This window comes from Amblyomma mixtum, chromosome 3, assembly GCF_055824585.1.
Source record: "Amblyomma mixtum isolate Tamu chromosome 3, ASM5582458v1, whole genome shotgun sequence".
NCBI classification, from domain to species: Eukaryota; Metazoa; Arthropoda; class Arachnida; order Ixodida; family Ixodidae; genus Amblyomma; species Amblyomma mixtum.
Window position 1 is genome coordinate 24,097,258 of NC_143014.1, and position 15,983 is coordinate 24,113,240.

General features: G+C 43.8%; 1 protein-coding gene across 7 annotated transcripts in view; it reads left to right on the top strand.

The window, feature by feature from the left end:
* The first annotated feature begins 8,194 nt into the window (after positions 1 to 8,194).
* Positions 8,195 to 15,983, top strand: part of LOC149349442 (uncharacterized) — a 72,331-nt gene continuing 64,542 nt past the window's right edge. For 4 of the 7 annotated variants that reach the window (XR_016290085.1, XR_016290082.1, XR_016290084.1 and 1 more), the window contains exon 1: positions 8,195 to 8,435. Coding sequence is in view for 3 of the 7 variants with exons in the window: in XM_089578387.1 (XP_089434513.1) it covers positions 8,337 to 8,435 (99 nt within the window). In the remaining 4 variants the exon portion in view is untranslated. The remainder of the gene's footprint in view (positions 8,436 to 15,983) is intronic. The other 3 variants (XM_089578387.1, XM_089578388.1, XM_089578389.1) reach the window with 2 other exon arrangements.

The window sequence follows — 15,983 nt, forward strand, 5'->3', positions numbered from 1 at the left end:
GGAAACGGAGACCATAGAGCACTTGGTTCTGCGGTGCGCAGAACTCCGCCCAGCCCTCCCAGAGGGGGCAGCAACGGCCATAGAGATAGCGCTGGGATTTACTGGGGAGGACGGGCGAGTCGATGGGAAAAGCCAACGTTACTAGAATAAACTCAGTTTCACAGCTCTGCCCGGAGAGCTGTCCCAAGTGGCGGTCGCGCGAACTAGTGGCGCTGCGATCGAGTCTTGCTCCCTCGTCGCCGCTCGGTGCGGCTCGCTGGCCCTGTTGCGGCCTTTTTAAAGAGAGCGCTCGCGACAGCCGTTTTGTACGTGTCGTCTGCTTTTCGGTTAATTTTAAGGCGAAAGCCTTTAAATTCATTAACTAGTCATGACTGGTTAGTCATTAGTCATGACTGGTTAGCCATGACTAACCATGACTAATGACGCATTGGTCATGACTGCTTAGTCATTAAGCAGTCGACTAGTTATGAGTGGTTATAACTATTCATGATTGATTAATTACGAACTAGTCATGTCTGGTTAATGACTGGCTAGTCATGACAAACCAGTCATGACTAGTCATGACTAACCAGTCAACTACTAATGGCTGGTTAATGACTAACTTGTCATGACTGCTTAATAACTAACCAGTCATGACAATTAGTAATTGGTCATGGTTAGTCATGATTAATCTGTCATGACTAACCATGACTAATGGCTAACCAGTCATGACTAGCCATGACTGGTTAATTACTAACTAGTCATGACAAACCATTAATGACTATTTGGGTCATGACTTGACCCATGACTTACAAGTCATGATTGGTTATTGACTAACTAGTCATGTCTGGTTAATGACTAGCTAGTCATGACTAACCAGCGATGACAAACCAGTCATGACTGGTTAATGATTGGTTAGTCATGACTGTTTTGTCATGACCAACATTACTAGAACCAAGTTCTAGTAATGTTGGTCATGACTAGCTAGTCATTAGCCAGACATGACTAGTTCGTCATTAACCAATCATGACTAGTTAGTCAATAACCAATCATGACTAGTTAGTCAATAACCGATCATGACTAGTAAGTCATGGGTCATGACTAATTAGTCATGACCCAGTTAGTCATGATTGGTTAGTCATGACTATATAGCCATTAAGCAGTCATGACTGGTTAGCCATTAGTCATGATTATTCATGACTGGTTAGTCATGACTAATGACTGATTAGTCATGCCTGGTTAGTCATTAAGCAATCATGACTATTTAGTCATTAACCAGTTATGACTGGTTGGTCATGACTGTTTTGTCATGACCAATGTTACTAGAACCAAGTTCTAGTAATGTTGGTCATGACTAGCTAGTCATTAGCCAGACATGACTAGTTGGTCATGACTAGCTAGTCATTAACCAACTATTCATGACTAGTTAGTCAATAACCAATCATGACTAGAAAGTCATGGGTCAAGACATGACCCAATTAGTCATGACTAGTTAGCCATTAAGCAGTCATGACTTGTTTCAATTAGTCATGGTTAGTAATGACTAACCATGACTAATGGCAACAAGTCGTGACTGCTTAATGACTAACTAGTCATGACTAACCAACTAACCATGACTAATGACTGATTAGTCATGGCTGGTTAGTCATTAAGCAATCATGGCTCGGCAGCACTGCAACGATGCCAACGTACACTCACCTACATCGCCTCTTTGTCGTGCAGATGCTGATGTTCGCGCTCGTGCCTTTCAGTCCGCTTGCTGGTGGTGTTGACGCGAGAGGAGCCATCGGCAGCACTCTTCAGCCGGGAACGTCGTCTCTTGTCCCCGGAACTCCGACCCTCCGTCCTCCATCCCGGCCGGACCGCAGTCAGCTGGCTCGCTCGAGTCGGCACAGTGCCTTCTTCGTGCCCCCTTCAGCCGGCCTACCACGGAATACTGCACGGACGCCAACTTTGGTTCCTGCCCGAGTACGGCGCATGCTCCAGTCTACCCGCCCACCCTCCTCCCAACGATAACCAGCATGACTACGTCACCAGAGCGTGCAAGCTACTTAAGGACTGCATCACCGCCCGCGCCGCTTAACGGGCTCGGCAGCACTGCAACGATGCCAACGTACACTCACCTACATCGCCTCTTTGTCGTGCAGGTGAGGTATTATAAATCGCTATTTGCGCGGCGTACGCGTTATGCGGCCTTGCTAGTGCTGCCGAGCCCACAGTGTTGTGTCGCAATTACCTTTGAATGTGTTGGCGTCATACGTCAACTGCTGATCTTGTCGGGTGACGTTGAGGTTAACCCGGGTCCCAACACCCGCGGCGCTGCTCCGCAAGATAACTCTGACATAATGGAGGCTTTGCAAGAACTGCGATCTGGCCAAGCATCTTTGTTGTCAGAAATGAAAACAATTCGTTGCACGTTAACTGAAAACGACAAAGCGCTGGGGGAAATAAAAACCAGACTAGCAAAGATTGAAGATGATTGCGCAACATTTGCCGCAATAAAAACCGATATCAGCGATGTTCGGGAACTTGCGGAGCACAATGCCGGTGAAATATCAAACATTATGTCTAAGCTGGTGGATTACGAAGACAGGGCGCGCCGCTCGAATTTATTATTTTTTGGATTAAAAGACACCAACCCTGAAACATGGGCTGAATCTGAAAACTTGATCACGACGGTATGCAAAGAAAAACTAGATATAACAATCAGCCCCACAGACATTGAAAGATGTCACAGATTAGGAAAATTTGATGCCAACAAAAACAGACCAATCATTGTTAACTTTGCTCACTACAAAACAAAAGAGAAAATTCTTTCCTCTGCTAGCAAACTAAAGAACAGTTCCTACAGTATTTCGGAAGATTACTCGAAAACTACCCTCTCTGCCAGTAAACAGCTACTTGCATTTGGTAAATCACAAAGTGAAAAATACAAACTCCGCTACAATAAGTTAATCATCGGCAGCACTACCTACATTTATGACCATATTTCAAACGAAGTTGTTCCCCGCACCCCATAGCTACTACGTAATCCTCCGGAAAAGCCTAAGCTCCGCCCTTTGTCCATTCTTTACACTAATATTCGCAGCCTTGTACCGAAGTTAGATTCCCTCTCAAGTCTTATACGCACTACGGAGATCAACATAATTGTACTAACCGAAACATGGCTAAATTCAACCGTAGCGGACTCCGAAGTAACTTCCATGTTTCCTGATTTCAATATCTTTAGACGCGATAGAATTAATAGGCGAGGAGGAGGTGTACTAATAGGTGTTCATCATTCTTATCCTTGTTCCGAGATTAAACTTGATTCCCCTCTCGAACTCCTTTTCATTAAGTGTCATGCCTCGTTCCCTCCTGTTATCATTGGTGTTTGCTATCGGCCCCCTGATCTAACTGATTCCTTTGTTGCCCACTTACACGAAGCACTCCGCGTGATAACTACGTCCTATCAGCACATACCCATTCTTTTTTATGGTGACTTCAATTTTCCTGACATTACCTGGTCCGATCTTCCCACCATTACATCAAAAAATAACATTGTAAGTGACTTTGTTAACACGTGCCTAACCTTTGGCTTGTCTCAAGTCGTATCTGAACCTACTAGGCAAACTGATCATTCCTCCAACATTCTCGATCTCATTCTCACTTCCCACCCTGATAAAGTTTCTACGCCACTTCATTTACCCGGACTTAGTGACCACTCCATTATACTAAACACATTTTCATTCCAAGTCCCAAGTTTGAAGAAAACCAAAAAAACACTTACATTATACGACAAAGGTAACTACGCTGCCATGAACACAGAACTAACCGATTTTGGGGCGTGGTTCGCCCATGACTTTTCAAGCCGGTCAGTAGAAACTAACTGGTCCCTTTTCATACACAAAATGCATCAACTAATAGATAAGCACATCCCTACTATCACGATCACAGCAAAATCATCGTCACCGTGGTTTAACAACGATCTGAAGCGCCTTAATAACAAGAAGAAACGGCTTTTCCGTACAGCCAGACGTGTGAACACTGACTGCTCATGGAAAAAGTACCATTGTGCTGAAAAAACATTCCAATCTCTGGTAAACCAAACTAAACGTTCCTTTTTTTCATCAGTAGTACCTTCTATGCTTCTCACTAATCCGAACAAGTTTTGGAAATCCATTAATCCTTCACGCAACACACCTATTACTTTACATGATGAGGACCATAATCTCATTCCGGAACATGATGTCTGTCGCGTTCTAAATTCTTTTTTCTGTTCAGTTTTTACTAACGAACCGGACGGCGAATTACCGCACTTCCCTGTCTTCGATCATCCAGCTATGCCAGACATTTTGTTCGATAGCAATGGTATTAGGAAACTAATTGAATCATTGAAAGTGTCATCGTCATCTGGCATTGATGGCTTGAACTCTAAAGTGCTAAAAAATACTAAAAACGTGGTTAGTGTCATTTTGTGCCATCTTTTTCAACAGTCATTATCATCAGGCGTGCTTCCGCAAGACTGGAAAATCGGTAAGATCGTTCCAGTCCCCAAGAAAGGTTCATCGTTTTCATGTAAAAACTACCGCCCTATTTCTCTTACGAGCATCTGTTCAAAACTAATGGAACATATTATTTATTCTCACATCGTTAAATTTTTAGTTTCGCTCAAGTTTTTTCATCCTAACCAACACGGCTTTCTAAAAGGACTTTCCTGCGACACCCAACTAGCCCTTTTTGTTAATGATCTTAGCTCTCATCTTGACCTAAACATTCCCGTTGACACGCTCTTCCTTGACTTCGAAAAAGCTTTTGATAAGGTACCCCACAAAAGATTACTACTAAAACTTTCACGTCTTAACCTTACCCCCTTGGTGTTAAAATGGCTACAAAATTTTTTGACCAACAGAGAGCAATTTGTCTACGCCAACAAATCATCGTCACCTCTTTCCCCCGTTACTTCAGGTGTACCACAAGGCACAGTGCTTGGACCCTTGCTTTTTCTAATCTACATTAACGATCTTCCCTCTAACGTCAACTCGAACATCCGATTATTTGCCGACGACTGTGTAATCTACCGCCCTATTACCAGCAGAACAGACTCTGACACCCTCCAAACTGATCTAACCCAAATCGAAACTTGGTGCAAGCATTGGCTAATGTCCCTTAATATTACTAAAACATGCATGCTTTCTTTTCATCGCAGGCAATCCCATATTCCCTCAAAATATGTTCTTTTCGGTTCTGAAGTATCATCTGTTCTTTCCTGTAAGTATCTTGGCATCACCTTAACTCATACCCTAACATGGTCTTCGCATATCACGAACATCGCTAATGACGCTAACCGCACCCTTGGCTTCCTACGTCGAAATCTTCGTTTTACTTCCCCTTCTATCAAATTATTAGCTTATAAAACATTCGTCCGACCTAAACTAGAATTCGCGTCAGCAATATGGGATCCTCATCAATCTAACCTTTCTATAATCCTTGAAAAAGTTCAAAACCGCGCTATCCGTTTTATTCATTGTGACTACTCTTACTATACTAGCGTGTCCTCTTTAAAATCCAGAGCATCCTTGCCTAACCTTGAAACTAGAAGAAAAATATCTCGACTATGCCTATTCCACAAGTTCTATCATTCACCTTTAGGATCATCTATCATATCAACAGCTCATCGTCCTTCTAGCCGCAACAACCACATCAAGACCCTATACCCACCCGCTGCAAGAACAACATCTCATTTCCGTTCTTTTTTTGTCATATCATCTCGGGACTGGAACGATCTGCCGCCGGAAGCCGTACTCATCGTCAACTGCATCGACTTCAAGAAAAAGATTGAGGCCATCCTTATGTAATCAGTAATCTTTATGTATCCTGTAATCTTTATGTATCCTGTAATCTTTATGTATCCTGATCTTTATGTAGTCTGTAATCTTTATATAATCTGCATGTAATCAGCCCATCCCTCATGTAATGCCCCACAACCGGGGCCTTTGAGGTAATAAATAAATAAATAAATAAATAAATAAATAAATAAATCATGACTAGTTAGTCATTAACCAGTCATTACTAGTTATGACTGGTTAGTCATGACTAGTCATGACTGGTTTGTCATCGCTGGTTAGTCATGACTAGCTAGTCATTAACCAGCATGATTAGTTAGTCAATAAGCAATCTTGACTAGTTAGTCAATAACCAATCATGAGTAGTAAGTCAAGGGTCAATTCATGACCAAATTAGTCATGATTGGTTAGTCATGACTAGTTAGTCATTAAGCAGTCATGGCTAGTCATGACTGGTTAGCCATTAGTTATGGTTAGTCATGACGCATTAATCATGACTAACCATGACCAATTACTAATTGTCGTGGCTGGTTAGTTATTAAGCAGTCATGACAAGCTAGTCATTAACCAGCCATTAGTAGTTGACTGGTTAGTCATGACTAGTCATGACTGGTTTGTCATGACTAGCCAGTCATTAACCGGACATAACTAGTTCGTAATTAATCAATCATGACTAGTTATTCATGGGTCATGACTAATTAGTCTCGACCCAATTTGTTATGGCTAGCCAAACCAAGTCGCCCCATAGCCACCTCGTGTGTGCCAACGGCCGTGCGGCCAAAGTTGCGTGTAAAGGCTTTCGCCTCGCGCACTTTAGATAATCAAAGTGGCCTCTGAATTTTGTCTTAGTATTTTGTGACATCGGGCCTCTTCATGCTGACCTGCTTTGCACCGGCATGCAATAGCGGGTATCCCAACGATGACTCCACGGACAGTCATTTCAGCGTTTTTGCAATTTTTTCACAATATTAACAGCCTAATTTCGCATCACACAAACGTTTTCTCCAAGATAACACGCAGCTTCGAAGCAAAAGCTGCCGTAATGGAAGTATTATTTTACTGCAGCCATGTAGAGCGCGAATGCAGCTCGCCAAAACCTCATATGTGCCGGCCGCTCCACGCTTCCGCGCTGCGTGTAGCAGACGACGCGCCCGGCAGGGAGCAAGACTCGACTGCAGCGCCGTTAGTTCTCGTGACCGCCGCTTGGGACACTCTCCTCCGCTGGGCGGTATGGGGACAAGCTGCGAAACTGAGTAGGTTCTAGTAACGTTGGGAAAAGCGTGACATTGACGAAGGGGAGGTTGGAGGATTGGTGGCGGAAATCAAGGGAGGGATGAATTTCGAGGGGAAAAGGATAGACAGATTAGACATTGTAAGAGCGAAAGGGAAAGAAAGGGAAAATAAAAATAAATTAACAATGGGGGAAGTATAGGCTAGGTGGCAAAAGCTACCGCCCGGTACAAAAGGTAAAGCCATTATCATCCATCCATCATTCATCCATCCAAAAGCTAGGGAATATGCAGCGCCAAGTTTGGTTCAGCTAGGGACGGCGTAGGGAAGGCTTGGAGTTGGGTCCAGCTCAGGGTTGCCAGTTCCGCTTAATATAAGCGAATTTGGGCTTCTTTTTTCACCGAGTCGCTTGTAAATTTTTACAGCCGCTTGTCGCGTTTTTTGGGGCTTACTTGCACTGTTCCTGCAAATATTGTTATTTTAATGCCCATCACACGCGTTTGTCGTTAAATATACGCGATAGTAGCAGGAGTCACAAAGTACGAAACAGTCCCTCTCCATTCATCAATAATTTGACGCCTTGCCAGCACTCGTGGTTGTCTGTGTCGTAGTGTGTTGCCGGTGTTTGTGCAAATTGGCTTCGAAGTGCCCGAAATATGGCAAACGAGTTTTGAGGTGTTTGCTGCTGGGACTTTCAACCGACATTAGAAATGTTGCAGCTATTCAACTCTAAAAACATGTATGGTTCCGATGTGGATGCGGAGGATTTTTCTGATGGGTCGAACACTACCGACGATGACTGTGTGTAGTTGAGCCGTGAAATTAAACATACGCTGGAAGGAGTCAACAAGAAACTTCATTCATGTATACTAGCAAACGCGCAATGAACAGGGTGCAGGCTACCGTGGGGACAATGTTAAAAAGTACATGAGTGTTTTTGATCATTCTCGTGGATATCGTCGCTGTTCAAAATAAAGTAATTTGATCACCTTCCCTTCGTATTTCTGCAATTTTTGGATACTATAATTAAACAATTTTCAAGAATGAGAAAGTTTGTTATCGTCCGCTTCTTTTGGGCTTCTTAGCAAAAGTCGCGCCGCTTTTTTGGGGCTTGTTTTGGGTAGTTCTTATTTGCTCGGCGGCATCTGGCAACTCTGGTCCAGCTGGCTATATATTCGGACGCTTCCGCGCTTCCGACCCGGCACTGCACGTAACTGACTACGCGTTATTGGACCTGTGCTCGCTGACTTGTTCTGCTGCACTAGTTGCGTAGAATTTTGCTTTGTGGACCATTTGTGCATTATGGAAAATCAAGATCAGGGTCAAGGTTCTGGCCACAATAAGAAGCTCACTTTAGAAGAATTCGTGGCGACCGCGAAGGCTTGTCCATTCTTCATGCAGGTGAGTGAGCTGTGATGTAGCCGCTGCAACTCGCGTCCCAGCTATACAGCCTGATCGATGTGCTCGCCTTTATTTTATTGAACGCCGTAAATAGCTTGAAATTATTAATCATACTGCATGACTCTTTCATATGGGGTTTAACTTGGTGCGCTGAATTTACAGCCAATGTTCGGCTTAGCAAGTCGTGGCCTATCGTGGCTCTGTGAGACAAAGAAGTGTTCGATGGAAGTTGCACAACTGATGTACTTGGCACTATTACTATATATATATATATATTATTATATATATTAGGATCACAGTCTTGCGAAAAAGTTAGAAACCTCGCTTTACTCAGGCTGCCACTTGTAAAATTTCTGACTTCGCTCCTGTCAGCGTTCCCGGTCATGGCGCCGCGTTCGAAAGTGTGCTTTGTGTTGATGGGCTTAACATAGTTCGGTGCCTAGATGGGCTATTTCAGACATGAGAACAACAACAACAAAAAAAAGAAAGAGAAAGCTTCGCACTTGTAGGACTTTGTGGCAGAATAGGTTTAAAAATTGTTTTACGGAACAGTACAGAAAATGACACGGACGCCGAAAAGAACACGAGGGCTCGTGTCGTGTTCCTTTCTGCGCTGTTCCGTAGAAGATAAATTACCAACAAGCCCTGTATTATGGCTTAGCGAATTTAACAAGCCTCACTTTACTTCCAGTCAGGAAAACGTACAGTTAATATACAGTTGAACATATTGAAGCCAACTGAAACTCGCCCGTTGCTCTGATTAGGCCCCGTGCATGCAAATATTGCATTAACCTTTTAAGCGCCGCACTATGAAGCAGTAATAAAAAAACTGAAATTGATGTTGATAATTTCCATTGGTCTTCTAAATTACCTATGATAAATAATACAGCCGCATTCAGAAAGACTTAGTAGGTTTTTTCGCATGTTCCATTTCTGGAACATTGGCGTTTACCATATGAAAAACAAATTTTGTCTGGAACAACTTTTATTGACTTTTAAATGGGAATTGCTTACTGATGTTAACAGAAGAATAATTATAAGCGTCATACAAGGCCTTTCAAAAGTATAAATGTTTATAACAATGCTTGCGAAAAATTTTTTTAATCCGACTTGCTGTAGGTCAGTGAACACTTCACAAGCCATGGTATACTGTAAAGCATTTCGTGTGCAGCCACTTTTCGCACGGCTGACATTGGTTCTTCATGTTTTTCTTGCACTCTGCACACCTCTCCTGAGTTGCTGAGATGCAGTGGCCATCAGCCAGGACACTAGCTTGGGCATGTTGGTTATTCATTTGTGACGGAACAGCGCAAAACACCGGGACAAGAGACAAGCGCTGACTTACAACTGATTTTTATTTCGAAGAAACACTGCTTCATATACCTTCTTCACCCCCTCAAAAACATATTCGTCACAACCATATCGTTCAAGTGTCCAAAAAATTACAACATACGACAAATAATCACAGATTTATAATCACATTTTCAACATGTCAAACTCTTTCTTTGTCAAAGCAGCAGACGGCGTGCTGACACAATCGTCGCGCAGACTTGCTATCGAAGCTGCCTAGATTATTTCACGGACTAACTGGTCTTTGTGATTAGCCAAAGCTCTACAAGAATTTGACATGTTGAAAATGTGATTATAAATCTGTGATTCTTTGTCGTATGTTGTAATTTTTTGGACACTTGAACGATATGGTTGTGATGAATATGTTTTTGAGGGGGTGAAGAAGGTACAAGAAGCAGTGTTTCTTCGAAATAAAAATCAGTTGTAAGTCAGCGCTTGTCTCTTGTCCCGGTGTTTTGCGCTGTTCCGTCACAAGTGGCCATCAGTTTACCTATCCTCCCGTCTCGGATGAACCCGAGGTCCAGGCAGCACAGTGATTCTCTGCTTGAGGTGCAGCAAGGACATGGCGACATCCTGCCGAAATGCTATGTGCATCATGGCGGCATCAGTTCCTTTGTGAAGCTCTCCTGTGAAGACAGCCATGTTCATTGCTGAAAAGGTTCCACTGCCATTTTTTGCTTCGAAGTCTTGGACGATAACTTCGGAGGAGGCGGTCAAGAACATCTACTGCCCCCATGCCCTCATTGTATTTTTGATCAGATATGGTTGAGGAATGTCTACCTTTTTGTTTGTGCGTCGTGAGAAGCGTTTCGCAGTTCCAAGAGGCTCATGGCCGAGGTGGTTTGAAGAAACTGTGACTATTGCATTGTTGTTCCTCCTGCATGTGTAGACCACCCTGCCACACTTGTAGTGGAAAGAACCTCTTTCCTCTCTTCCGACGTCTTTCAAGCTCTTTGGTGGACAACCACCGGTTCTTGTATCTCGTATAGTCCCGTCGCTCGAATCTCCTGGTCAGCCAGTTTCGTCAGGAGACCGTGCGAAGTGAAAAAGTGGTTAAAGTAGACTTCGTGCTGTTCAGGGGCGGACAGGACAAATGCCATATTGCTAGCAACCCTCAGCCCGAGAGGTGCCTTCTTGTCCTTCTCGTTTCTCCTGCAATATATTTCCATTGCACAGGGGTACCCATTCAAAGAGTACATCATTCATATCTTACACCCAAATCGAATAGGTTTACCGCGAATGAACATTTTGCACGAGTGGTAGCCATTAGGGCACCACTGACTCGTCGATGCTGAGGCTTTTGCGGAACGCTCCAAACTGGCAGAAACATTTGGAGATTTCGTCATAAAACGGCTAAATATCTTGCCCATCTTCTCGCCTGCTTTCAACTAAGCGTTGTCCACTATATGAAAAAACTTCTTCAGCTGCCGGAACCTATTGTGGGCCATCACTATCGCGACTAAAGGCGCACGAAGGTCTTCTGCGGTGCTCGAATACGACTCCTTAGATAGAACGGAGTTATATCCGCTCAAAAGTAAGAGACCGAAAAACTGCTCTATGTCCGCTCCTGTGACGTCCATCTCCGCCCCCTTTTGGAGTGCGTACCTTGCAGTCAGTTCGGCCAGTGAACCAAGATATTCCAGAGAAATAATTTTGCTGAACAGCATAAATGGGCTCATGTCCGCTATCTCAGGAAATGCCTCTAGGAACAACGGAGGGTTCTCTCTGGGAACTGTTTTGTCGAACATAGCATGGTCACCCCATACTGCTCTAATTGAGCGCTTTGGGGTTTTTGTTTTTCTAGCCTTTTTTGAAGACTTGCGCCCCTTTCCAGCAGTTGACTGCCTCCGTGCTGGTTTCTTTAGTTGTGGCTCAGGACTCGAACATGCAGTAGGCAAATGAACGTCTTCATGGCAGCACTGCATAACTTCAACGTGCCCGCAAACATCATCAGGAACATCGGAAAAGTCATTTTCGTTCACGTGCTCCTCGTCAATAATATTGCCATCTTCATCAAGTGGCAATTGCTTACAGACACACCTTCGTGTTCGTCATGGGGAAGGCTGAAGAAAAGGTCAATTGCAGCCTCCAGTGTGAGGAAGCGTTGCACCATGGCCTACAATGAGTTGAGAAGTATAGTACTGCAATATAAAACTAGCTGCAAAGTCCTTTTCTGCTTGCACAAGGATTGATGCAGCTATGCGCTGCAGTTGAATGCTGCGCTTTCCACGTGCCACACAAAAGCGCAATTTCAACTCCTCCTAATAGTGTACTTGCCTGCTTTTGACCGCGTCAAAAAGTTTTTTAATGTTTCAGGATATTCACACTTTGTGGACTGAGATTGGTTTCCTGAAGACAAAGTTGCAGACAACATTGGCCTTAGAATAAGTGTTATGTCATTAATTCCTCAGCAGTTCTCTACAGTTCCATTGAACAGAAAAAGTTATGTTGGGTGGCTCCACATAAGATCAAAAGAATTCGTTTGAAACTTCTATATATTGTTGCCTGATGACTGGACAGAAGCCATCCGCAATTTTTTTCCCGAAAAACATTTTGAAGCAAGAGAGATTATTAAGGAGATTATTAAGGAGATTATTAAGGAGATTATTAAGGAGATTATTAAGGAGATTATTAAGGAGATTATTAAGGAGATTATTAAGATTATTATTAATACCTCATTGTTGTAAGCAGGAGTTGTCGACAGAAATGTTATGCTTTTCAATTGGTCGAAATGGTCGTGACGTCACAGCGCTCGAATTTCAAACGGGGCCAATTGTACTTCAGCCAGTAACCATGCAACCAGTTAAAGGGATGGTATAGTGATGCTCCGAGTAAGTGGGACTGAGTTCAGTTAATTACTAAATTAACCAATCTGCCTAATTAACTTTTGTAGTCAGACCAGATAGATAATTAAAACCGAGTACGAAATTGGTCGAGTTTTGGGAATCGAACCAGGGCCTCCGGAGTGTGAGACGAGCACGCTACCACTCCACCATGCCAGCTCGATGGTTTCGAATGAACAAAAGGCGCGTCTAGTGAATACGGTGTCTTCGTTCACTCCCATCTTCATCCCTTCCCTTATGGCGAGGTTCAGGTGTCTACCGAGATATGCGAGACAGATACATTTCCTTTCCTCAAAAAAACAATTTACCGACGAGCAAGGCGTAGAGCCCAACGGGCGATGGCGTTCTGTGGACTCCCTGGCAGCGTTGCAAGACTCTGTCGCGTTCCACTCTTAGAGGCAAAGCTTAACATCTTGACCACACATCAGTGACACAAGCAGCAACACTGCAGCAGCAACAACGTGCCCCCTGAATTATTACTGGTGGAGAAGTGGAGTTCCACGCTTAAGTGCTCTGCCGTTTTGGCCAACTTTGGTTAAGAATTACATAAAATGTATTAAAGTTAGATACCTGAAAATTGAGTAAATATATGGATGTTTTTATTTGTGCTCCGTTATATTTGTCTGTCTGCATGTTACAATGTTTTTATAAAATTTATCAAAATCCACCCAAAGAACGTTTTTCTACCCAGTTTTCCTGTACAAAACTTGGACTGAGAAAAAATCTTTTATATCATTTTACAATGAATACATTCCTTTGCAATCGATGTTACTTCCAACCCATGTTCACCTTTAACACAAGACACTCTAACCCTGTGTTTGGAGCATCATAGCCTTAACTGCTTTTGCGGCATTAAACTCAATATAACTGTCTATGTATGAGATGATTGCAAAATCTCAATCGAATATTTTTGAGCTGCGATAGCAGGTGCTGCCATCGGTGGCGCATTTGCAACCCAGTTTGTTCTTCCCGAGCAACCTCTCGCAACCAGTTGTTAATTTAACTGCCACCCACCATGGCGGACAGTTTGCTCACAACCTGGTGGCAGTGGGCAACACACATGCACACCGTTGGGCAGCCTGACCCGGAGCAGGCTTCAGACAAACAAACAATGGCTAAATGGCCACTACAAGTGCTACAATAATCCCCTTCCCATTGCATCTTTGAATTTGCTTTCACTGCGGGATTCTGGTGGGCAGAGGCTTGTGGAGGGTCCTACTGCTAACACAGTACAAAGGATCGCACATAGGCCTGCTCCAGGGATCTTTGTCAGTGTGGTACACGCGATAGTGGTCAAGTGGATGACACGGAACATCTCCAGTGAGCATTCTTAAAGGGACGCTGAGGACAAATAGAAGTCAGCCTTCCTTGGTAGGGAGCTGCATTCTCATCACAAAGATACCATCATACAAATACTTGGGCGTCACGCTGTGTAACAACTTATCATGGGCTACACACGTTACTAACATTATTTCCTCGGCTAATAAAACGCTCGGATTTTTACGACGTCATCTTCGCCACGCCCCACAACAGGTAAAATTACTAGCATATAAATCTCTTGTCAGGTCAGTGTTAGATTATGCATCGCCAGTTTGGAACCCTCATCAAGTTTATCTTATCAATGTGCTCGAGTCACTTCAAAACAGAGCAGCCAGATTCATTCATTCCTCCTATTTGTACGACATTAGTGTGACATCTTTAAAAGCGGAATCCAGTTTAGCGCCCCTTTCACTTCGTCGTCGTATTTCTAGCCTCTGCCTATACCATTAGTCCGCTGCGCTGCGCTCCCTACATTGCCCCGCCAGCCGGCATATCCCACCACATTCGTCATCCTTTCCAAGTGTTTCGCCCACGTGCCCGTACTGTTACCTGTGCCGCTTCTTTTTTTCACCGTGTTTCTGTAGACTGGAACAACCTCTCCAATGAAATCGCTACCATCTCATGCCCATCCGCATTCGCCGAAGCTGTCACCAACCTTTTTTCAACATCACTTGTTCAATTGACTGTTTTGTGCCCACCCCTTATGTAATACCCCCAGTGGGCCTTTAAGGTATTAAAAAGGTTTAAAATATACCACTTTTACTGAAAATGGGCCTTTTATAAGCTAGAAAAGACATCAGAAACTATGTACAGGTGTTGCCTGCACTGGCTGATTTCTCAGGTAAAATATGAGGGTTGATCCAGAAATAAGGTTCCTATCAATTTTAGGAATAGACAACATTGTTTATTCTCATAGAAATTTCATCATTGGAAAGATGGAAACTTTGCTCTATTTTTCTGCACAATTGCTGTCCCGCCGCGGTGGCTCAGTGGTTACTGCGCTCAGCTGCTGACCTGAAAGAAGCGGGTTCCTGACCGCGGCAGCTGAATTTCGATGAAGGCGAAATTCTTGAGGCCCGTGTGCTGTGCGATGTCAGTGTACGTTAAAGAACCCCAGGTGGTAGAAATTTCCGGAGCCCTTCACTACGGCGTCCCTCATAGCCTGAGTCGCTTTAGGACGTTAAACCCCAACAAACAAACAAACCCTCTTTTTCTATGCATTTTTGTAGACTGTGCTCCAATTTCTGGATCCCAATGTCGGTAGAACTCCACCGCGAATCCGTTAAGGAAGCGTTTCACCTCTTAGACTTCATCGTCACTCCAGAAGCGTTGGCCACTCAAATGTTCCTTTAACTTGGGGAACAAGTGATAATCACTAGGTGCGAGGTCTGGACTGTTTGGTGGGTGGGGTCTGACAGTCCACCCAAAGTTTGTCAAAAGTTCCTGGGTTTGACGGGAGACGTGAAGTCGGGCGTTGTTGTGAAGAAGCATTCATTACACTGGCTGCCAGTCGTCCTCACCAGTGGTTCTGGATAGCTTGCCTGAGTTTTCTTAGTGTTGCTCAATAACTCCGAGTTTATTGTTATCCCATTTTCCATGAAACCAATCAGCATATCCCCTTACGATCTCAAAAAAACACTGGCCATGACTTTGTCAGCAGAAGGAGTTTGTTTGAACTTCTTTGCAACTGGTAACCCTGGGTGATGGCACTATTTGGATTTTTGTTTTGTTTCACCCACGTTTCGTTTACCATTACAATTGAGTCCAATAATCCTTCCTTATCCTCTTGACACTTCTGAAGAAATTGGCGAGCACAGTCAAGGCGTTTCTCCTTGTGGCCTGATGTCAACAGCCACGGTACCCATCGAGCACAACACTTGTGATACCCCATTTTTCAGTCAAAGCTCTTTTCACTGTACTGTAAGAACTCCCAGGGATCTGAGCAACAAGTTCACGGAAATGATTCTGCTGTTTTGAAGCACTTCGCGTTGGACCATCTCGATAATCGCTTCCAAAACTGTCTTCCACTCCGTTC